General features: G+C 37.4%; 6 protein-coding genes across 6 annotated transcripts; 3 read left to right on the plus strand and 3 right to left on the minus strand.

The window, feature by feature from the left end:
- Positions 1 to 52: 52 nt before the first annotated feature.
- vps51 (VPS51 subunit of GARP complex) lies at positions 53 to 10,277 on the plus strand. Its single transcript, XM_048179473.1, has 11 exons — positions 53 to 396; positions 627 to 756; positions 2,244 to 2,390; positions 2,547 to 2,766; positions 5,822 to 6,722; positions 7,197 to 7,412; positions 7,493 to 7,576; positions 7,674 to 7,808; positions 7,940 to 8,061; positions 9,356 to 9,443; positions 9,562 to 10,277. Exons 1-11 carry the CDS (start codon positions 220 to 222, stop codon positions 9,820 to 9,822), a joined length of 2,481 nt encoding a protein of 826 aa, XP_048035430.1. The 5' UTR covers positions 53 to 219; the 3' UTR covers positions 9,823 to 10,277.
- A 167-nt stretch (positions 10,278 to 10,444) lies between these two features.
- tm7sf2 (transmembrane 7 superfamily member 2) lies at positions 10,445 to 15,878 on the plus strand. Its single transcript, XM_048179506.1, has 11 exons — positions 10,445 to 10,575; positions 10,794 to 10,860; positions 10,972 to 11,168; positions 11,260 to 11,314; positions 11,970 to 12,164; positions 12,309 to 12,412; positions 13,753 to 13,872; positions 13,979 to 14,147; positions 14,224 to 14,304; positions 14,480 to 14,602; positions 15,556 to 15,878. Exons 2-11 carry the CDS (start codon positions 10,800 to 10,802, stop codon positions 15,714 to 15,716), a joined length of 1,266 nt encoding a protein of 421 aa, XP_048035463.1. The 5' UTR covers positions 10,445 to 10,575; positions 10,794 to 10,799; the 3' UTR covers positions 15,717 to 15,878.
- Positions 15,511 to 17,950, minus strand: znhit2 (zinc finger, HIT-type containing 2). The gene is made up of 2 exons (XM_048179486.1): positions 17,803 to 17,950; positions 15,511 to 17,719 (listed from the first exon to the last, which is right to left on the minus strand). Exon 2 carries the CDS (start codon positions 17,673 to 17,675, stop codon positions 16,077 to 16,079), a length of 1,599 nt encoding a protein of 532 aa, XP_048035443.1. The 5' UTR covers positions 17,676 to 17,719; positions 17,803 to 17,950; the 3' UTR covers positions 15,511 to 16,076.
- Positions 17,951 to 18,640: 690 nt separating this feature from the next.
- mrpl49 (mitochondrial ribosomal protein L49) lies at positions 18,641 to 19,922 on the minus strand. Its single transcript, XM_048179517.1, has 4 exons — positions 19,763 to 19,922; positions 19,405 to 19,552; positions 19,116 to 19,240; positions 18,641 to 19,036 (listed from the first exon to the last, which is right to left on the minus strand). Exons 1-4 carry the CDS (start codon positions 19,871 to 19,873, stop codon positions 18,890 to 18,892), a joined length of 531 nt encoding a protein of 176 aa, XP_048035474.1. The 5' UTR covers positions 19,874 to 19,922; the 3' UTR covers positions 18,641 to 18,889.
- Positions 19,923 to 20,080: 158 nt separating this feature from the next.
- On the plus strand, positions 20,081 to 21,608 carry faub (FAU ubiquitin like and ribosomal protein S30 fusion b). Its single transcript, XM_048179520.1, has 5 exons — positions 20,081 to 20,208; positions 20,316 to 20,400; positions 20,513 to 20,657; positions 20,830 to 20,885; positions 21,187 to 21,608. Exons 2-5 carry the CDS (start codon positions 20,326 to 20,328, stop codon positions 21,310 to 21,312), a joined length of 402 nt encoding a protein of 133 aa, XP_048035477.1. The 5' UTR covers positions 20,081 to 20,208; positions 20,316 to 20,325; the 3' UTR covers positions 21,313 to 21,608.
- dmac1 (distal membrane arm assembly component 1) lies at positions 21,578 to 22,317 on the minus strand. The gene is made up of 2 exons (XM_048179524.1): positions 21,871 to 22,317; positions 21,578 to 21,799 (listed from the first exon to the last, which is right to left on the minus strand). The coding sequence occupies exons 1-2, from the start codon at positions 22,067 to 22,069 to the stop codon at positions 21,735 to 21,737; spliced, it is 264 nt and encodes an 87-aa protein (XP_048035481.1). The 5' UTR covers positions 22,070 to 22,317; the 3' UTR covers positions 21,578 to 21,734.
- Between the last annotated feature and the right edge of the window lie 58 nt (positions 22,318 to 22,375).

A 22,375-nucleotide genomic window follows, 5' to 3' on the forward strand; every position in this document is an offset into this window, starting at 1 on the left:
TGTTTTTATTATATAAAAAAATCGCGTCCCGGACCTTTATTTTGAAATACAGTCTACAGTAGTGCCATTTTGGATCAGAGCAGCAGCTCCATACACAAACTGAGCTGGCAGGTAGTAACCGGAGCTCTTGCAACAGATGTTTTGCTGACATCTGTCATTCATTCATGAATTAAAGTCCTGCTCGCTCTGACATTAGGCTATAGTTGAGCTGTGGTGGAAATGAGTTCAGCTACAACCCCACCGGATTCGGACCCGACCCAGCGTCGACGGGTTCACAATATGCTGAAGCTCTACTACGGCCTGAATGAGGAAGGAAAAGCCACAGAACAAGCCGAGTCTCTGGATCCGTGTGATATCAACGGACCGCATTTCGACCCAGAGATTTATTTAAATAAGGTAGTGTGATGAATAATGATACATAGTGAGTGTTTATTGTTTTTTTATGTTGGTGTACACATCTGTCTGCAGTGTGGCGTTGAGTATGCTGTCACTTTGTGGTGCTATGCTGTCATTTTATGCCACGTATATATTATTCTCCAATATATGCCCGTGTATGACTGTGTATTTTTATAACAGAAGGCTAAAATGTACTGTGGTTTGGCTTTGAAATGTCTTGTTTGTCTCAGCTGAGGAAGGAGTGTTCTCTGGCTGAGTTGATGGATCATGAGAGCTGTATGGTGAAGCAGATCAGATCTCTGGACAGTGACATGCAAACCCTGGTTTATGAAAACTACAATAAGTTCATCTCAGCCACAGGTTAGCAAATGGATGAAATAATAATTGCTCAGATTTACTGTTAAAGCCACCATGAAATTGAAATTGACTTTTTTATGGAATATTGCAGTCTCTTATTAAATATCTTTGCACATCATTATTATTTTTTTGCAATTCATGTGCCCTTGTAACCTTTGATAAAAACCTTAAACTTCCCCTTCCCCTTGCAATGACATCTTTTCCCTGATGATGTACTTCACCAGTGCAAGGGTTGAGACAATTTGTAGTTTTCTAGAGGGCAACATATCAATAGAACTGCAGCATAGACCTGTTCATTTTTAAATGTTTCAAGCTACAAATATTTAGATAACTTAAAAAAAAAAAAAAGAGAAGATATATGAACAAACTGCAAGTCAAGTTTTGGGCACTTAAAGGGTTAGTTCACCCAAAAATGAAAATTCTGTCATTTATTACTTACCCTCATGCCGTTCCACATCCGTAAGACCTTCGTTAATCTTCAGAACACAAATTAAGATATTTTAGTTGAAATCCGATGGCTCCGTGAGGCCTCCATAGGGAGCAATGGACACTTCCTCTCTCAAGATCCATAAAGGTACTAAAAACATATTTAAATCGGTTCATGTGAGTACAGTGGTTCAATATTAATAATATAAAGCGACGAGAATATTTTTGGAGCGCCAAAAAAAACTAAATAACGACTTATTTAGTGATGGCCGATTTCAAAACAATGCTTCAGAAAGATTCGGAGCACAGATGAATCAGTGTGTCGAATCTGCTGTTCGGAGCGCCAAAGTCACGTGATTTCAGCCGTTGGCAGTTTGACACGTGATCTGAATCATGATTCGACACACTGATTCATTTGTGCTCCAAATCTTCCTGAAGCAGTGTTTTGAAATCGGCCATCACTAAATAAGTCGTTATTTTGTTTTTTTGGCGCTCCAAAAATATTCTCGTCGCTTTATAATATTAATATTGAACCACTGTACTCACATGAACCGATTTAAAAATGTTTTTAGTACCTTTATGGATCTTGAGAGAGGAAGTGTCCATTGTCCAAGAAAAGACCATCACAACTTACGTTTCATACCGATTTTAACTTTAAAAATGCTTGACGTGCCCTAATGTACTAAGAAAGCAATATTAAAAGATTGAATTCAATATACACCTACAGGCAAGTAGATGAGCCTATAATATAAACGCAGTGTGCTTTATAATGATTTTCTGGGTGCATCTGTTTGCCTGTATATAGTATGCATCATCTGTTAGGTGTATCTAACAATCCAGCCAGTTTCTGATGAACAAAATCAAGTTCTGCCCTAAATATTTTCTTGCTTGAGAACCCATTTTACTTGGATATACATCTCAATAGGGAAAAAAACTATTTATTGCCGACTTTTTATGTTTTTCTCCAGCTTGGCTGGTCTTCTAGTTCCTTTGATGGTTTTGTTTGGACATTAATCCCAGCATTGCATCATTCATAACTCTCATAACCCTTTGTCTCTCCACAGACACAATCAGAAAAATGAAGAATGACTTCAAGAAGATGGAAGATGAAATGGACTGCTTGTCTGCCAACATGACCGCTATCACAGAGTTTAGTGCCCGCATTAGTGGGACGCTGCAGGACCAGCATGCACAGATCACTAAACTATCAGGTATGAATATGAAATGTATGATCCATGACTGGTTCATTTTACAGCCTTGTTTTGCTAGTATAACAACAATTATGTCTTCAAACCACATCAGATACTCTCATGTACGATTGAGCTAAAGGCTCTAAAAGAGTCATGAATCTCGCACCTTCTTTCTAGGTGTTCACACTCTCCTCCGTAAGCTGCAGTTTCTATTTGAGCTGCCTGCAAGACTTAATAAGTGTCTGGAGCTGCAGGCCTATGCCCAGGCAGTGAGCGCCCACCGGAGGGCACGCTGTGTACTGCAGCAGTATAGTCATATGCCATCTTTCAGGGGCATCCAAGACGACTGCCATGTCATTATGGAGCAGCTCGCTCAACAGCTGCGGCAGAAATTCAGGTCTGTGCTCTCTCGAATGTCACTGCATATTTGTATTCGTTTAAAAAAAAAAAAAAAAAAATGCTGTATTTAGTAGAATTTGGAAAGAAGCATCAGAAATTTGGTTTAACTGCTAATTAAGTCATTGTCATGAGTCCCAAATCAAAGTTGAGATGCTTCTACCAGACATTATACAACGAAGATGAAAGATGAAATGGATGAAGGCATGAAGCAGTGTTGTTATTGTTAATTAAAACTATAAAAAAAAATCTTTTTCAGTAATTAAAATAAAGCTGAAATAAAATATTAATGAATAAATCAAAACTAATTAATAGTATTATATACATTCATATCACACATTAATTTTAAAGGGTTAGTTCACCCAAAAATGAAAATTCTGCCATTAATTACTTACCCTCATATCGTTCCAAACCCGAAAGACCTTCGTTTTTGATGAAGTCCGAGAGCTCTCTGACCCCTCCGTAGACAGCAATTTAATTGTCTCTTTCAAGACCCAGAAAGCTACTAAAGACATCATTAAAATTAGGGATGGGCATTTTTCCAAAATATTGTATTCGAATATTTGGGCTCGTAAAAAACGAATATTCGAATATTCGTTTATTTAAATGACGTTAAACGAGAAGGACGTTATTTTTTTAAATTCATCAAGATTTCTAACCATTTCTGAACAAGCTTACGATTAGGCAATATACACAACAAGCTTACGTTATATCTTAAACTTTTCTTTTAATTCAAAGCATTAAACAATATGTGCAAACAAACAAACAAACAAACAAAAAAACAACAAAAGCATTTAAGCTCAAGCAGCACGAACGGGTAAAACGCTAATAAAGTAACTTAGACAGCGCTTTGTACAAAACGTACATAATACACTTGAGTCTGTACATGGTTATCGTTTTCATGTTGAGAAAAACAATAATATGCTCGGGTGAGAACGAGCTACACTGGCAAACGTTGCAGAAACACAAAGATAACGATAATACACAACGGTATGCGTTTCTAACAGCAGCACTTTGTGTTTTCTGTTTGTAAATATATCTCCCTCAACAAAATTTAAAGGAAACGTATGTCTCAAAATAATTTTGCTATCAGATAAGCAGAGTTGGGTGTAACGCGTTACATAGTACTGTAGTCTAATTACTTTTCCTGATAACGCAGTAGTGTAACGCATTACATTTTAAATTTATGTAATTTGATTACAGTTACTGATGTCAATAAAATTACGTTACTTGCGTTACAAGAAAAAAAAATAGGTAAAGTGCATTTCTAAAGAAATCACGTTTGGCGCGGATGCGTCATTATGAATCACCGGAGAACGTGTGGAGGAGGAGGATACCCGCTCCCAAGACGAGCGCGGTCCAACCTCCTAAACAAGCTAGATTGGATTTTTAGGCGATTTGTTCAGGATTGGGAGAGAAGGTAACTTCTGAACAATACTGTTTTCAAATGTTATTATAAATGTTTTCAGCATTTTTTTCCTGTCTTTAATGCAGTTACATACAAACATAAACACAGTTAAGATACCACACACATACATGCTACACACAGCATGGAATGTCTAACCGCTCACTCGTTCACTGATTCACTAATCCCTATCATCTGAGTGCACTATATCTGCAAAGACTGAACGAAATTAAGTGAGTAAATTCGGAGGCTGATGTAGACAGAAACGGCTCAACACGTGATTAAACTAGGCATACTTTTATCCTACATGTTATTTTATAAAAAAATATTAATAATAATCTTAATGACTTTATTTTGTAATCATACATACCATACCTGCCAGCTTTGTAGTTTAATCGATTGAATGGTTTGTCATGCTTAATATGTGTTCATAATCATTAAATACTATTAAAAAAAATGGCAAACAAAATAAACATTAACAAGTGTACAATATTTCATATATTTATTAGTTTATATTTCATATATTTATAAGTTATTTTTTATTATGTTAGAATCTCACGCTCACAGATTACGTAGTCGTTGAGCGCCCTCAGGCAACTGTTGATTGCATTTGAATGAATAAGCTAACGAATATTTTTAAGTCAAGTTGCTGTTTTCATACTTCTGTAATATTTTTCAGTCAATATTAAATTACAGAAAGAACTATGAGTTTCAGTTTGTTGCGTATTTTTTGTAGGTTTCAAAGTAACTTGAATGTAAAGTAATTAGTAATCTGATTACTTTTTAAATGCAGTAATCAGTAATGTAATCAAATTACAATTTTAATGTAGTAATTTGTAGTGGATTACTTTTTTTGAGTAACTTACCCAACACTGCAGATAAGTTATCTTCTCGGCTCACTCGGGGGTACAGCTGCTCTTACCTGTCGTGAATGCAGTGATGGACATCTTTCTCATTTGATGTGTGTTTGGATTTTATGTGCTTTCTCAATATGGTGGTGATAACTCGGTTTCATTAATTCATTTGATCAAAAGTAATTCCGTTGTGTAAGATCATTTTCATTTAAGTAATTCCAAACTTTGCGAGACAGACGACAACATTATGTGTCGATCAAATGAAAGAAACTTTTTAAACACGCTCCACAGCGCCACCCGGTGCATTTAGTTATAACTGCAAGTTTTAGTGCTTAGGATTAATCATTGATTCACTGCATTTTCGGCCAGCAAAGCAACATAGTAAAATTCGAATAGTATTTTTATTTTTCGAATATTAATTGCAGATCGAATATTCAGATATTCGACTATTTGTGCACACCCCTAATTAAAATAGTCCATGTGACTGCAGTGGTTCAACCTTGATTTTTTGAAGCGATGAGAAAACTTTTTGTGAGCAAAAACAAAACAAAAATAACAATTTATTCAACAATTTCTTCTTTTCCCTGACACAGTGCAGCACTTCCGGGTTCTGCGTCAGAACACCGACACATATTTTAATAAAAATTTCATTTTTTTTACATTTTTTTTTAAATAAAATGAAAATAAAAACTGTAAATATAAAATGAAAAGCTAATTCTAAATATTAATAGATGCCCCCTCCCCCCAAATCTAATCTAATGCTCTTTATTAAATGTAAATTTAATATTTGCTTGCAGGGAAGGAGGTTCAAGTGCTAAAGATCTTTCTGAATGTGTTGAGCTGCTTCTGCAGTTGGACGAACCAGCGGAGGAGCTCTGTGACAAATTCCTCAGCCACGCCCAGTCTCGGTTGGAGGCGGATCTCCAAGGACTGGAGGCGGAGCTTAAAGACTCCACAGTTACTGATACTGGTGGAAGCTCGGTCCAAAAAAGTCCTGGATCAAATCCCGTATCTCCTAGTTCCTCTGCGTTCAATCCATTCCTCTCCCCTACGGCCGGAACAGACATTCTAGAGTTCATCGATCGAGGGTGTAATGAGTTTGTCAGCAGTCTCTGTTTGGTTATTGCCTCCTATCAAGAATTGTTCATCAGCCGTCCCCAAGAGGGTGAATTAGCCTCGAAGAACATCCCAGAGATGGCTAACGGCAAGCTACATGTGTTTGTCGACACCCTGGCTGCTAGGTACTTCTCTCTAGTGGAGCGGAGGATACAGGAAGAGAAGGGGGTGGGAGATAACTCTCTGTTAGTGAGAGCTCTGGATCGCTTTCATCGCAGATTACAGGCCATATCCAAACTACTTCCGGGGTCGGCAGTGCCCAGCCAAGGAACTGAGATAGTGGTGCGGGCAGCGAGGGAGAGAATTAAACAGTACTTGTCTGCCTTACAGACCTTCTACCATGACAGCCTTACTGATGTAAGACAGGCATTGGCTGCTCCTCGTATATCAGTGGGTGGGGCCAGTGCATCAGGAGGTGGAGCTCTCGTAGGAGGGGCTACAAATAAGGATGCCCCGCCCAGTCTGCCAGAACTGCTGACGTCGTTATCAAACTTTATTCTGAATCAGTTAAAGTCTGTATTAGCATCAGTGCATCTCTTCACAGCAAAGGACATCACATTCTCCAACAAGCCTTATTTCAAGGTAAAGAATGAAGTGTATATATGTATGTTATGTATATAAAATACTTACATTTTAGTATTGGACCTTTATTTAACACTTGTGATCCTCGGCGGTCAAAACAGGCGTAAGCGTAACTTTTTTTTCCAATAAAATCGGTGTACTATATTTTGTTTCAATGATATTTGATATAAAACATATATCATATTTTCAATTAACACAGTGGTTAATTTAAAAATAGCAAAAGATACATGGAAGGCAGATTGGTGCCATCTGGTGGGAGAAATAAAGAAAATCATATGTAATACCATGGTATTACAACCACTAAATGAATATTTTTCATGTTCATTTAACAAGTGTCACAAAAGTCACCAAGTATCATACAGTTCCAATACAAACTCAAAACATAAATTTTACAGTCTAAAATAGGTGAAGACCACCAGAGGGTTAAGTATTATTGTTCCCATGTCTAATACCTGTCTCGTATGTTTCTCTCAGGGTGAGTTTTGCAGTCAAGGTGTGCGTGAGGGTCTGGTGGTGAGCTTTATTAAGTTTATCTGCCAGTCGTCTCGGCAGTACTGTGAGAGCGCAGGTGACAGAGGAGGATCCACCCCTCCTGCCCTCCTCCTGTTGCTCTCTCGTCTCTGTCTGGACTATGAGACCTCCACCATCTCCTACATTCTCACACTCACAGATGAACAATTTCTTGTACAGGTATTAAATATCCATTATATTCTGATAAAAACAAACTCTGAATACACTATTATCCATGCTGACTTTTCCTCTCTAAACAGCACCACACTCCAGTCACTCCTGTTACAGCACTTTGTGCAGAGGCCAGAGAAGCAGCTCAGAAATTACTGAACCACTATGTGAAGGTAATTAAGAGAAACGATTTAGCTGTCCTGAGTCATTTATTTTGGTCTAGGATTGTTGTTGGACAACATTTGTTGAGCTGGTTTTGTTTTGATACAGGTTCAAGGGTTAATCATCAGTCAGATGCTGAGGAAGAGCGTGGAAACCAGAGACTGGGTGAACACCATTGAACCTAGAAATGTCCGAGCTGTAATGAAAAGGGTGGTGGAAGATACCACTTCTATTGATGTACAGGTGATGCATCGAACATTTGTTCCACATTTCATATACAAAACAGATCTATGTAAAGAATGCACATATTACTAAGGTATGTTCTCTTTAACCATTTGCATAAGCCAATTGTAATGTTTTTCTTTCCTGCATAGGTGGGTCTGCTTTATGAAGAGGGAGTAAGGAAAGCCCACAGCAGTGACTCCAGCAAACGCACCTTCTCTGTGTACAGCAGCTCAAGACAGCAGATCCGCTACGCACCAAGCTATACTCCAAGGTGCACAGTCACTGCACTCATTTTACAGAGTTTAAATCAGAATTTCTTATAAAGTGCTTTTAAAAATGCAACCTTCATGCAACCATCTTCACAAATTTGTAATGAGAATCGTCTATAAATCTATTGCTAACAAAAGAGAAGCTTTAGGGCCTCCCTAAAATATAAGCTCTATGGTTTAACGTTTAAAAAAAGAAAAAAAGAAATTAAGGGTGTGTTCACACTTGTAGTTAAGTTCGTTTGGTTCATTTGGTCCGAACCAAAGAAGAAAAAAAAACATTTAGTCCTGGTCCGGTTCGCGTTCACATTGGCAATTTTATCACCGAACCTTAAGGCATAGGGATACATTCACAACGTGATTGGTCGGATTTGATGACGTATTGACTATTTTGAGACGGAACTTACCGAACATCCAAAACAGTGCTGTTTCCTGAGGTAAATGTGCTCGTTGTGTGTGCGTGGCAGTGCGTAGCCTGCATGTGATGGTATTTTGGCCAGCTGGGAACTCGTGAAGAGCTTATAAAATGTGTAAAGTAGTCAAAACACCGGCGGGAATCCATCCGTCACACACACACACAAATGATCTGCTGCGTGGAGACGCGCGTCTGATGCCTGTGATGGGCAAACTCGCGACTATGACAAGAAAAACCGACATGCGTGAGGATTCTGTCCTTTTTAGGGTCTCGTCTTCCTGTTTTTGGTTCGGTTACATGTCTTTGGTCCGTGTTGCGTTCATATATCATTCGAACCGCACCAGAGTTCGTTTGGAAGCGGACCGAGACCCATCTTTTCAGTGGTCTCGGTCCACTTGTTTGGTGCGAACCAGGGTTCGGATGGCAGCGTTCACATATGTTCAAATGAACCGCACTATCCGATCAATCTCACCAGGGTTCGTTTTAATCGAACCAAACATGACAAGTGTGAACGCACCCTATGACACCCATGAATATTAATAGTATTCTTATATTTATTATGAATTTTATTAAATACTTGTTTTTTTTTAATTGTATTGCAAAAATACTTACATTAATAATTGCATTATGTATGTTATGTTATTTGAATATATATATTTCTATTTCTATTGATTTGTTTAATATGTACCATTTGATATATATATATATATATATATATATATATATATATATATATATATATATATATATATATATATATATATATAATATTTTGAATATTTGTAGTGTATAGTCATATTGAAAATCATATAATGGAATATACAGTCACACATTAATATAGGATATTGTTCATTCTTGTGCTTTTTTTTTTTTTTTTCCCCCAGTGCTCCAATGGACACAAACTTGCTCAGTAACATTCACAAGCTATTTTCTGAGAGGATTGATATCTTTAGCCCTGTGGAGTTCAACAAGGTAGAAAACAAAACACTGTTTGCTAACTATTGTTACTGTAATTGAACTAACTGACCAATGCATATTTTCGTATTTGAGTTTTTTCAGTCTGTGTAACCGGTTTTCTTTCTTGTCCTAGGTCTCAGTGCTAACTGGCATCATTAAGATTAGTCTGAAGACATTCCTTGAATGTGTCCGTCTCCGTACGTTTGGCAGATACGGACTACAGCAAATCCAGGTGGACTGCCACTATTTACAGATGTATCTGTGGCGGTTTGTGTCTGATGAGAACTTGGTGCACTTCCTTTTGGATGAGATCGTGGGTAGTGCTGCCCATCGTTGCTTGGACCCGTCTCCAATGGAGCAAAGTGTCATTGAGGTCATCTGTGAGAGGGGGTAGAGCAGGTGCATTTCTTTAAATCTGCAGTCCAATTTGCACATAAGTGAACTCAATTGGTGGAAAATATTAATACTTATATTTGAAGTTTTCATGTAACTGGTCGCTTGAACACTGAATATAAAATCTGTGACCTCCAATTGAACTCTATTATAGCTGGATTGAGATCACCACCTTCATTTGATTGAAGCTTCCAGTGTGTGAACATTGGGTGTTAAAAGATGAAATATTGTGGGATTTTGTCAGTCACAAAATGAACGCAACGCAGCATTAAAAGTAAATAAACTCATTTAACTAAAATCACTATATATTAAGGGTAAGATGATTTGTTTATAAAACAAATCAGTATGTTTGAAATTTTTATTTTATGAATTATTACAGTATTCATCGACTTTGAACGCTGTTCAATCTGCATAACTGGATATTATGTATTTAATAAACGTAATGTACAAAAAGAACTTTGCGTCTATCAGTTTCTTGGGAGGAGATATGAATATGTAATATGAAGTAATATGAAGTAAGAGCAGACTCTCTTGCCATTGGTCAGGAAAGCAGTATGGGCGGGTTTCCCCGCTTTTCTCTGATTCGGATTGGTTCGCAGGTTCTCTCTCCTCACTCTTCTGATAGCAGCGGTACGCGCTGATTGGTCAGATACAGTAATGCACACAGCGTGTTTACGCAGGCGTCTCCTCCTCAGTTATTTACTGTGATGATGAGCGCTTACCATACAGTGTAACAGTAAGTTCGTGGACCGAGGTAAGAGAAAAATAAGCTATTTTTATTATATGTATATATTAATTTGGTTGATTCGCTTTAGTCTGAAAATCATCATGATATTACGAACGCGTCTTACACAACTACTATTAACAGACGCACTGTAATTTAAATAATGCACTGTTCTTGCATAACTTATTATGAATGTTTTGTCAGCCATGCTAAGTGCTCTCCTCTTCACTCATCTTTGTCCCAAACAGGCAAAAATGAAGCCTAACAAACACAAAGCATCACATACAGCTGAAAAGGAATTTGGAGGTGCTCTTGGTGAGCCATTATTTGTTGTGTATATATGCATATGTCATATTGGATCTACTGTGTGATGATATATGGCTTCTGTGCCATATTTGAGATCATTTGTTCTCCTCACCTGTCCAGGTGCCACCTGCATCCCTGTGTTCCTGCCTCTGACTGTTCTGTACCTCCTGAGTGTGTGTCGGTCTCCAGCAGCCAGTGTCCTGCAGTGGCCTCCTCCTCTAACCCCTGCAGCACAGTTATGGGACCCTTTGGCCGCGGTTGTGATTGTAGGTTGGATCACCCTGCAGAGTTTTCTCTACCTGCTGCCCATTGGGAAGGTGAGACACATCATTCATTTCTTTGAAAGCCAAATTAGATTATTTTCTGAAAAGAGTATGACAGATATTATATTGATTCATTTGTTAACAGGTTTCTGAAGGATTGGTCCTCAGAGATGGGTCCAGATTAAAATATCCCATAAATGGTAATATAGACTGTCTGTGTTTCTGTCTGAAATGTTATAGAAATAATGCCAATGATGGCTGATTTACATATTGTAATTGTTGTTTGAACTTTTCATGTCCTTGACATGAAATAAATTGGATAGCCTTTGACCCCTTGTCCTTGGTTTTACGACCTATGATATACAAAGTAAAGTTCAAATTCCATTTATCGGTAATTTCCAATTTCCCCCTATACCTGGACTGTGCTTTAGCTCATTGAAGTTATAGCATAGTTTCATAATTTAAAAAAAGATTTTAAAAAAATATAGCCAGAATAAATGTAGTTCTGAAAAAAAAAAATAATAATAATAAAAAATTATTTGTTCCATTGCTCAATTTAAATAATCTTAACCATAAAAAAATAAAAAATACATATACACTACCATTGAAAAGATTTTTAATGTTTTTTAAATAAGTCTATTATGTTCACCAAGGCTACAATAAAAAGAGTAGTAATTTGATATATTATTATAATTTTAAAATAAGTTTTATTTTAATATAGTATGCTCAATCATTCTAGTGGTGATTTGGTGATGAAGAAACATTTCTTATCATTAAACTTTTGAATTGTAGTGTATATGTATATTTGCAGATATGATTGTGACCTGTAGTATTTTTTGCATCTTTATTTTTTAGGTTTCCATGCCCTGAGCATTACTGCTGCCCTGTTGATAGTGTGTGTTTGGCTGGGAATGCCACTCGGCTATCTGTTTGAGCTCATTTTGCCTCTGGCTGTATGTGTCATTGGGTTGTCCTACCTGCTGTCTATGTACCTGTATATCCGCTCCTTCTGGGCGCCTCAACATGCTTTATCACTTGGAGGAAACACAGGTGAGATAATCAGTTCTGATATTTACAGATCAGTGTGGTTTCTTATATTATCTATAAATTCTGTTTCACTTTCAGATATTCCAGATGCTGCTGTTGTTTGTCTCTTTGAAATATTTGTCAGTTAAGTTTCTTTGTCATTTGTAGGAAATCCTCTTTATGACTTCTACATGGGTCGAGAGCTCAACCCTCGCATTGGAGACTTTGACTTGAAGTATTTCTGTGAACTGAGACCTGGATTAATAGGCTGGGTAAGAGTCTCACCAGATGTTTACAACCATATGTGTGTATAAGTTTTTTAATCTTTTTGAAAATGTCTTAGAAAATAGATTTTACCAAAAATGCAGTACACAGTAACATGGTGAAATATTATTATAAAAATACACTAAAAAAAGTAATATTTTAAAATATTATTAGAATTTAACATAACTGTTTACTAATTTAAAGGTCCCGTTTTTCGTGTTTTTTTGAAGCTTTGATTGTGTTTATAGTGTGCAATATAACATGTGTTCATGTTTCACGTGTAAAAAAACACAGTATTTTTCACATAATTGACTTATCTGTATACCGCTGTTTCCACTGTCATAAAAACAGGCTGATGACTTCCTTGTTCTATGAAGTCCCTCCTTCAGAAATACGTAACGAGTTCTGATTGTGCCAGCGGTTCCTGTGTTGTGATTCGACAGCAGTTTAGCGCATCTTGCCCGGAAAGGTCACGCCTCTTACCATAACGTGGAGATGCACGCGCTCAGTGTTATTGTAAACATGTCTTTAATTTTACCCGGTGATTGGACTGCGGGATGAAAATAACAGCGTTTCGACGACATGGCGACAAACACACTCTACAAACGCAACTCTTGTGTATTCCTGCGGGCGGAGGTTAGTCAAAAAACTGTTTTAGTGACGTCATTAAAGAAGGAAGTAGAGGGATGTAGTCCAAACTGGCCGTTCGATGTAGGCGACTTCTGTTAAATAAAATATCTCGCTTGGCATTGAACTTTGAGCTTTAAAATTTTACAGATTTTATTTATACTCTAACAACAACATTACACACTAACTAAAGTTTGAAACATGGGTTCACGAAGAACGGGACCTTTAACGTAACTGTTTACTAATTTAATATAATTTAAAATGTTATTTTTGTTGCTGATGGCAAAGCTGAATTTTCAGCATCATTACTCGAGTCTTCAGTGTCACATGATATTTCAAAAATCCTTCTAATATGCTTTGTATATTTATATTTGGTGCCCAAGAAACATTTCTTATTATTATCAATGTTAAACACAATTGTGTTGCTTTATATTTTTGTGGAAACTGTAATACATTTTTACCAGGATCCTGTGATGAAAAGAAAGTTCAAAAGAACAGCATTTATTTGAAATATAACTCTTTTATAACATTAACATAATAACCTTTACCATCACTTATGATCAATTTATTGCATCTTTCCTTAATGAAAGTATTAATTTCTTTCAAATTTCTTTCTTTCTGACTATTGAACATGTATACATGCAGGTTCAAGTTATGCAACTTTAAAATTAACACCAAAGTATTTTTACCCATGTCTCTCTTTTGTGCCATTGTTTTTCAGGTGGTAATAAACTTGGGGATGTTAATGAAAGAAGTAGAGCTGAGGGACTCTCCATCTCTTGCCATGCTGCTTGTCAACAGTTTCCAGCTCCTCTATGTGACAGATGCACTGTGGAATGAAGTATGAAAAAACTAGTCTTGTCTGAAAACTTAGGAAATTCATTTATAGCGGTGAAAGAAAATTAAGTCCCACATGTACAACATTATACTTTTCCTTGTGTCTGCAGGAGGCTGTGCTTACTACTATGGACATTGTGCATGATGGATTTGGGTTCATGTTGGCGTTTGGTGATCTGGCCTGGGTTCCCTTCACATATTGCCTTCAGGCCATGTTTCTAGTTGTGCACCCACAGTCACTTAGCACTCTTGGAGCAGCAGGGATTATTCTTTTGAATGGTAATCTACAGCCTGTTTTGCAGCAGTCTTAGTGTTTAACAGTTTCTAACTTTTCCTCTTTACAATCTTTTCGCAGGAATCGGTTATTTCATTTTCCGGAAGTCCAACTCTCAGAAAAATCAGTTCAGAAGAGACCCCACACATAAAAGTGTACAACGTGAGTGATCGCATACACTACATACTTTGAGTTTGTATTCATTGTCTTAGAACATGTCATACATTATCAGTATCTAACACAATCATGAATGGAGAACAGGGTAAATGTATTACTGGAGGACACAATTATGGCCTCCAGATTACATAATTTTCTCATCCACCTTTTTCACTTGTAGACCTGGAAACAATCGCCACAGCAACAGGAAAGCGGCTACTGGTATCAGGGTGGTGGGGGTTTGTCAGGCATCCAAACTACCTGGGGGACCTTCTCATGGCTCTGGCCTGGTCCCTGCCTTGTGGTAAGTGATGGACAAATTATTAATAACTGATGTCCCTCATTTCAGTTACATACTGATCATTTCTTTAACACTCTAAATGATGATGATGATTTTAATAATTATTTTAATATTATTTTTGTTTTATATTATTATACACCCTCACAATAGCCAAAATGGTTGTGTTAAAGGGGTAGTTCAACTAAAAATGAAAATTGTCATCATTTACTCACCAGACTTACCTAGTCTGATGATTCGGCTGTGCACAGATCCAGACGTTAATACTGGCTGCCCTTGCCTAATGCCTTTCATAATGTTGGGAACATGTGCTGGCATATGCAAATATTGGGGGCGTACACCCCGGCTGTTACGCAACAGTCAGTGTTATGTTGAGATTCGCCTGTTCTTCTGAGGTCTTTTAAACAAATGAGATTTATATAAGAAGGAGGAAACAATTTTGTTTGAGTTTGAGACTCACTGTATGTCATTTCCATGTACTGAACTCTTGTTATTTAACTATGCCAAGATAAATTAAATTTTTCATTTCAGGGCACCTTTAAGTCTTGTGAGAGATAAAATCACTATATGATGAACAGATTTAATTTACATCCAAACAATGATCGACACACATACACATAGAGCACATCACATATGGTAAACACGGAAACTAAAACATGCGTGCGTGAGAACCAATTAGGTTTGTTGTAGCATGTGACGCATACAAGTGTTTACCAAAATATCATCATTTGTGTTCGAAGATTAACCAAAGTCTTATGGGTTTGGAATGAGATGAAAGTGAGTAAATGATGATAAATTTCTTTTTGGTGAACTATCCCTTTAAAGACAAATTTCTTAGCTGTTTGCCATTTTATTTTAAACTATCCATTTCTTGCACCATCAAAATAATAATAATAAAAAAAGACAAATCATACTTGCAATACAACAATTTGTTTATTCCACTATTTTTTCCCCCCTAGGAACGTCACATATTCTCCCTTATTTCTATGTCATATATTTCACCATTCTGCTCATCCACCGAGAGGCCAGAGATGAGAAACAATGCAGAGCAAAGTATGGACTGGCCTGGGACACCTACTGCAGACGAGTGCCCTACAGAATAATCCCGTTCGTTTATTAACGTGTTCTGAACCACCAAAAGATTATTTGCCTGCAAACATTTAGGTGCAGAGAACTGGACATCCATTGTTTTTATTTGCATCATAACTCCATTCATTCAAATGTTGTTTTTTAAATATGAAAAATATATTGTATTATATTATTAAAAAGCATTTTAATATAATAAGTGCTCAATGCTTTTTGAGTGTGGACTATAGCTGCTCAACAACAACCACAATAGTAGTAATAGAAAATTCTGATTTTATTTTCACCTAAAATGTTTAATGTTTTTAATTCTTTGAAAATTACATTACACACAAATGTTTTAATAAACAATTGCTTAATTTTAAATAATTTCTAATATATTGTAATAATTACAATCTCACTCAATCTCTTCTATCAACGCAACTTTAACTCTACTTTTCCCCTGTCCCTCTTCCAAACGTTTCTTCTCTCCCTCTAATATCGTCCTCTCCTGCTCCCTGCTCTCGTAGTCCGTCCACACGCATCCTGCCAGACTCCTCAAAACTTTGGCATTCTCTTTTACCCAAGACTGAAAAAACTCACACTTCTTTCCAGCTTGAAAATACATCCGCCTCGTCCGCTCGTCTTCCTTGGGAACAGAAGCCTTTGCCTGGCTCAATGCCATGCGCAGCTGGGACAAAGCGGACAGCGAATATCCCACAGCGTCCTCTCTGCTCTCTCCAGTCAGAATATGAGCCACCGCTTCCACAGCTCGAAGTGAAGCTAAAGGGTCCTCACGGTCAAAGTATCCTCTTGCAGATACAGCCCTTATTCCGGCATCAAGCGCCTCTGGGACAGAGTTGAAGACCCGTCCGTCACCCAGACCCTCTGAGATGGCAAGCACCGCCTGACAGAACTCCAGCAACACCTCTGAGAAGTCTCCATTGAAGAGACACTGTGAGAAGGTGTATCCATAAAGAGCATTGATCAGGTTGTACCGCACTAGAGGAGATGGTTTTGAGGATAGAGTGTGAAGAGGAGGGATTTTGACACTTATTGGAGGGATTTGGCTTCTTAGAGTTTTGTTTGATTGTACTTTACTGCGACTGACTTCCTTGCTTTCTCCATCGTTTTTCTCAGTCACATCATGCATTTCTCCATGATTCCCAGACTGAAGTTCCTCTATAAGAGCTTTAGTGTCTTTCTCGTGCCGTTCCCACCAGGGGCTCCACAGGACAACCAGCCCACCGATGCCACCTTCTTTCACCAGTCTCTCAAATTTCTCCTTTTCCTGGGATGACAACAACGACCAGAGTTCTTCCTCTGAAAGAGAGTCAATATCCATCCCCGCTAACTTTTCAGCTAAATCAGCTTCCTCTTCTTCACTCCCATCTTCAATATCTCCAAGTTTCGCCAGTATTTCTTGCACCTCGTGACTATTTTCATCCCCACCAGACCGAATCTCTGCTAACCTAGAAAGCAGCTCCAAAGCATGCGCGTCTTGTTCAGTCACACTATTCCCATCTTCTCCCAAGTTCCTTATTAAATTCTCCATCCCTCCCTCACTCTCTGCACTCTGTCTGAGCCGTAGCAGAATTTCGTGCATTTTTCTTTTCCCCTCTTCATCTGTGGCACCTTGGGATTTCAGCTCCTGAAGCACAGACTCCTTGTAAAACTCCTCTGAGCATTTAGAGTGATTCTGACTCCTGTAACAAGCCAGTCCGCAATATAGGATGTTACACCTTGGGCAAGTGTAACAGGACGGTTTGGATAAGCAAAGCCCGCATGGCTTGACTAATGATGCGTTTCCATCAGTACTTTCGCCCTTTGTGCCATCAGCAGGTGTCAGGAGAGGTTCAGAAGTCCCTCTTTTGGGAAGTGCGATCCCATCTTTGCTGGTAATTTGCTCGGAGTCGGTTTCTGGCCAGTCGCTTAGGTATTCCTCCTCTTTTGGTGCAATATCAGTGAGTAATGAACGAACACACGCAGGGATTTTACGTCTAACAACAGGATCCATGATCAATTTCCCCAGTTAGTATGCATTTGTATAACAGTTATGATCTGCAATTAAAACGAAAATGCCATTAAATGCAATTACACATCAACACCATTCATAATAAAGTGTTTTATAGTATTTATCTTACCTGACCAATATTTGTGTGCGCGCAATTTGTTTTCACACACATACAAGTAAACTTAAAAAGTAGTGGATATTTTCGTCAGCGTGTTTATAAATATGATTTCATACAGACGCGTCACGTTAGAACAACGTTGCTCGTCGCAACATGATGACGCATACCTCCCTTTGCTCTTCAAGCGACAAGGCTGCGCAAAATATGCGCATATGATAGATAGCTAGATAGATAGATATCCTCTTTTTATTGTTTTATTGCTGTATTCATACTTGTATAATATATTAATTTGTAAGAAAGTGTATGTATAATAAAACTAACATAAATCCAGTATGTTACAGAAGAGAGCAATAAGGATTGTAAATCGGATTGACTATTACGAACCAACAAATATATTAATAAATTATATGCTTTAAAATTTTATTTTTACACTGCACAAATAATGTATATAATAATTTACTTACTAATTGTATTTAGATGCTATTTGAAATGAGAGAAACTCGGTATAAACCAAGGGGAATGTACTTTTTTTTTTTTAATAAAGGCAAGAACTAATATAAAAAATATACAAATATATATCTGTGAAGGGGTTAACCTATGGAAAAACTGTAAATTAAAAAAAAAAAAATTTAAAATAGGGTGTTAAACAATTAGAACTAAAAATGAATAATTTGTGTATGTGAAATTTTAATTATTTTATTCAGGTTTTAAATATGTACCTTTTTTCAGTTATGTATATTTTGCAAATTATGAAAAATTGTCTCGGAGGACTGAAATAAATTGTTTAATTGTAAGTTATGTTATATAATAATTTGTATGTTTTATTCAATAAAAGATGAATGGATATGGATTTTGTGAGAATATCTTACATTTATTTGTTTCAATCCTAAACATCAGGGATAACACGAAAGAATGTTTGCTATAATCACAAACTTTAATACAATGGCAAACACAACATTGAAATTGTACACTAATGACTGAATTGAAAGAATTTACACTTTGTCCACCTGTTCAAAGAAGAGAGAATATTACTATACATTTCCACTCAGCCTTTCCTGTATAGCAGTTCAGTTCATTAGCCGTGACTCCAGTAGATCAGTTAAAATCCCTTCTTCAGAAGCCAGTCCTTCAGCTCTTTATCAAACTGCCCTTTAATTCGTATAGTCCCGGTTATTTCATTAACCTGTGTTGGAGGCTCTTTGCCCGTAAGCCCCAGCAGGAATTCCTTAACATCCTTATCCAGGGCCTGGAAAAGATTGATGTAAAGTTAATAAAATAATTTTGGACAATCATTAAGCATCTAAACCTGTCAGTTCATTACTCACCCATATGTCTCCCTCAACCTTTCTGAGCAGAGTGCTGTGCTGATTCCCATGCTTGATGTCAGAGTAAACAGGAACATTGTGCATTCTGGAGCGACGGATCATGTAGGGCAGTGAAGGTGGTGTATCTGTGGAAATAATAAAAACAAAGAAATAAAACTCCATCAATAAAAATATCACAAAATGTTTTTCCAACAACACATTAAAACTGAAAGATGATGCAAAACACCTATCCCTTATAGCTAAGAGACAATGGTATGATCATATGTAGGGTAAAAAAAAATAAAAGTACCTGGTGGTGGGATCCATCCTGACGGTGCAGGACCATCATGTTTAGGAGGAGTTGGGATGCGTGAAGGAGGAATAAGTCTCTCCACAAACCTGAACTCTTCTGTGGATTCAATGATGCCCCCTGATCCTTCAGCAGGGCTGTTTTGTGTCTAAAATCAAACAAAACCGTCCTAATAAGCACTCAATTATGTTTAATTATCAAGCTAGAATGATTGTTTGTTGTTATTACACAAAACCACTCGTAACATTTCAAGAACAAACCATCCGATGCAAATTTACATAGATTGTGACAGCCAATGCACCGCTTATTATTACACTACCCAGATAAATTATAAGGCCAAACTGATTGTAATACTTACTCTTAAGCAAGATCCAGAACTCAATGAACGTGTGGCTGGATTAAAAGCTCTGTAAGCAACTCTTGCAGCTCGGCAGACTGTCAAAGACATGCTTCTGACGGAGGCGGACATTTCTCTTTTCTGAGGGAGAGGAAGGACAGCAGAGTCTTACGTCACGAGTTTGAATCAAGAAGCTTTATTGACAACAGAAAAAAATGGAAAATATAAATTTTCAAGAACTTGACTAAAATCTATATTTATAAAATTTTATTTTCACTTCTATGTAGCAAGAATTTGATACGCAACATAATAATAAATTTGTGCTTTAGGTGCTGTCCAGGGGACTTTTAAGTTGCTTTTTTATAAAAACGAGCATGCGCAGAGCACTTTCTAGAATCGTGTAAACACTTCAGACTTTTTGATGTTGATGTCCTGTGTTTGCTGCTCAGTTATCAATATCGATTCATGTCAGTATTCATCTTTACTTTCATTATTTAAGTAATAGTGGTGATGATATTGTGCTGTTTGTAACAATTCTGTCAAGCTGATAACATTTTAATTCTGTTTTATGAAGACTTTACATCATGCAGTTGTTTGTTCGTGGCCAGACTTTGCACTCTGTTCATCTGAATGGATCAGAGACTGTCGCCCATATCAAGGTACTTACATTTATCTTACATTTCATACATAGTTACTGTAGACAAACGTGAATAAGAATTGGAAACTATTTGTTTATTAATTATTACATTTGACTAACTGCTTGTTTTCCAGGCTCAGATTGAAGCTTTGGAGGGTCTGACCTGTGATGATCAGATCATTTCACACTGCGGGATTCCCCTTCAGGATGAGACACTGATTTGTCAGTCTGGTATTGAGGAGTTTAACACTCTTGAGGTCTCATCAAGGCTCTTGGGAGGTAAAGATCAAACCCCTGTGGCTTTATTACCCTCTACCTGTGAACATTTACCATGCCAATATTGTAGAAGATGGAAGGTCTGAAAATAGTCTAAATGATGAGTAACTGGCAGCCTTATCATGCATATCTTGGTTTGGATGTTTTCATAAATATAACCTCTTCCCACCCAAAGGCAAAGTCCACGGTTCGCTGGCTAGAGCAGGAAAGGTCAGAGGACAAACTCCCAAGGTAAGAATACGTGTATTTGCATCCCAGTTTGCCTACTTGTTCTATGTCCTATAAGAATGTACTCTTTTTGGGAAGAAAAAATACATACTTTTGAGTGTGTAGCAGATGAGTAGGCAAGTTTTGGGACATACTATGATTTTTGGACATGCATTCTAATTTTGAGAATTTATTAGGATGGATAGTATGTAAATTGGTATGCAGCAATTAAAAAAAAATATTCATATTTAATTATATTTTGAGAATTTTAATTGGGAGCATTTACTTGTTTATTGACTTTGTGCACTGATATTGATCCTTTCAGGTGGACAAGCAGGAAAAGAAAAAGAAAAAGACCGGCAGGGCAAAGAGAAGAATTCAGTACAATCGGCGCTTTGTCAATGTTGTCCCAACATTTGGCAAAAAGAAAGGACCAAATGCCAACTCTTAATTTGCTCTTCAAAACGAATATCTATATTCACTGCATTCCTGGGCAGTTCACTTTGCCTGATCATTTAATGACTTTTTGATGGGGAAAATTGTAATTTAAAAGCCAACTGATTCATAAAATTAACTAATTTGTGCCCTTTATATGCTGAAACGATGTTTTGTACAAGTATAGTTAAATACAGTATTTGATTATAGAAATGTAATATATAATGACAGTATGATTCACCGGGATCTTTTTATGTCAGTGGCAAGAAGAAAAATTACTGTAAGTTGCAAATAAAAACATTTAATGAAAAATGATTGATTCACATGTCATTACATTTGCACGGTTTGAATATAATTTCAAATTTGCAGCATCATGCAGTGTGGCTTTGCTGATTTATTTTAAGAGTCCATATCAATATAGAAGCAGCAAGTGCAGTGCTATTCTTTTCTTGTACTCTTTCCCACTGGATCAGCGATCACCACGAGGCCCCAAGAAGCCAAACCTGAGGAGAAAATGGATCAAAATCAGTTCTGATTTAATTATTCATAACAGAGAGTGCATGAATGATCTCACCTGCTGCAAATATGATCTGAGCCACTGTGCCCATAGATGTGGGTCCACCTAAATGCATGAATTTACGCGCTTGCATGAACACATATCCGCCTGAAGCCAGCAGCCCGCCGCCCGAGAGGATTCGACAGCTCCAGCAGTCCTCAAATAGCGGCTTTCTGACCGGACTCAACTTCTCCGGTAGTGGAGGTGGATTTGACATGTTCAGGTGAAAGTGTCAAAGGCAGCTCCCGTGTACTGGTCTCTGCTGTTTATAAACAATGACACTGTCTACTTTCCAAATTATTTGGTGACATTATTAATATTAATACAGAGAACTACGCCAACTCTGTCACTGTAGGCGAGTTAGGACTAGGACGCAGTGTGAGAAATATCGGGCATGTCACGATGACCTTAAAAACCGGAAGCATTTAGTATTAGCACTGTTATTGCACTCGTGCAAGTCCTTGCTGCGCAAATATTGCGCAGACACAATTACCAAAGCGTAAACATTACTAATTTAGCTTGT

The sequence above is a fragment of the Megalobrama amblycephala genome, linkage group LG2, assembly GCF_018812025.1.
Source record: "Megalobrama amblycephala isolate DHTTF-2021 linkage group LG2, ASM1881202v1, whole genome shotgun sequence".
NCBI classification, from domain to species: domain Eukaryota; kingdom Metazoa; phylum Chordata; class Actinopteri; order Cypriniformes; family Xenocyprididae; genus Megalobrama; species Megalobrama amblycephala.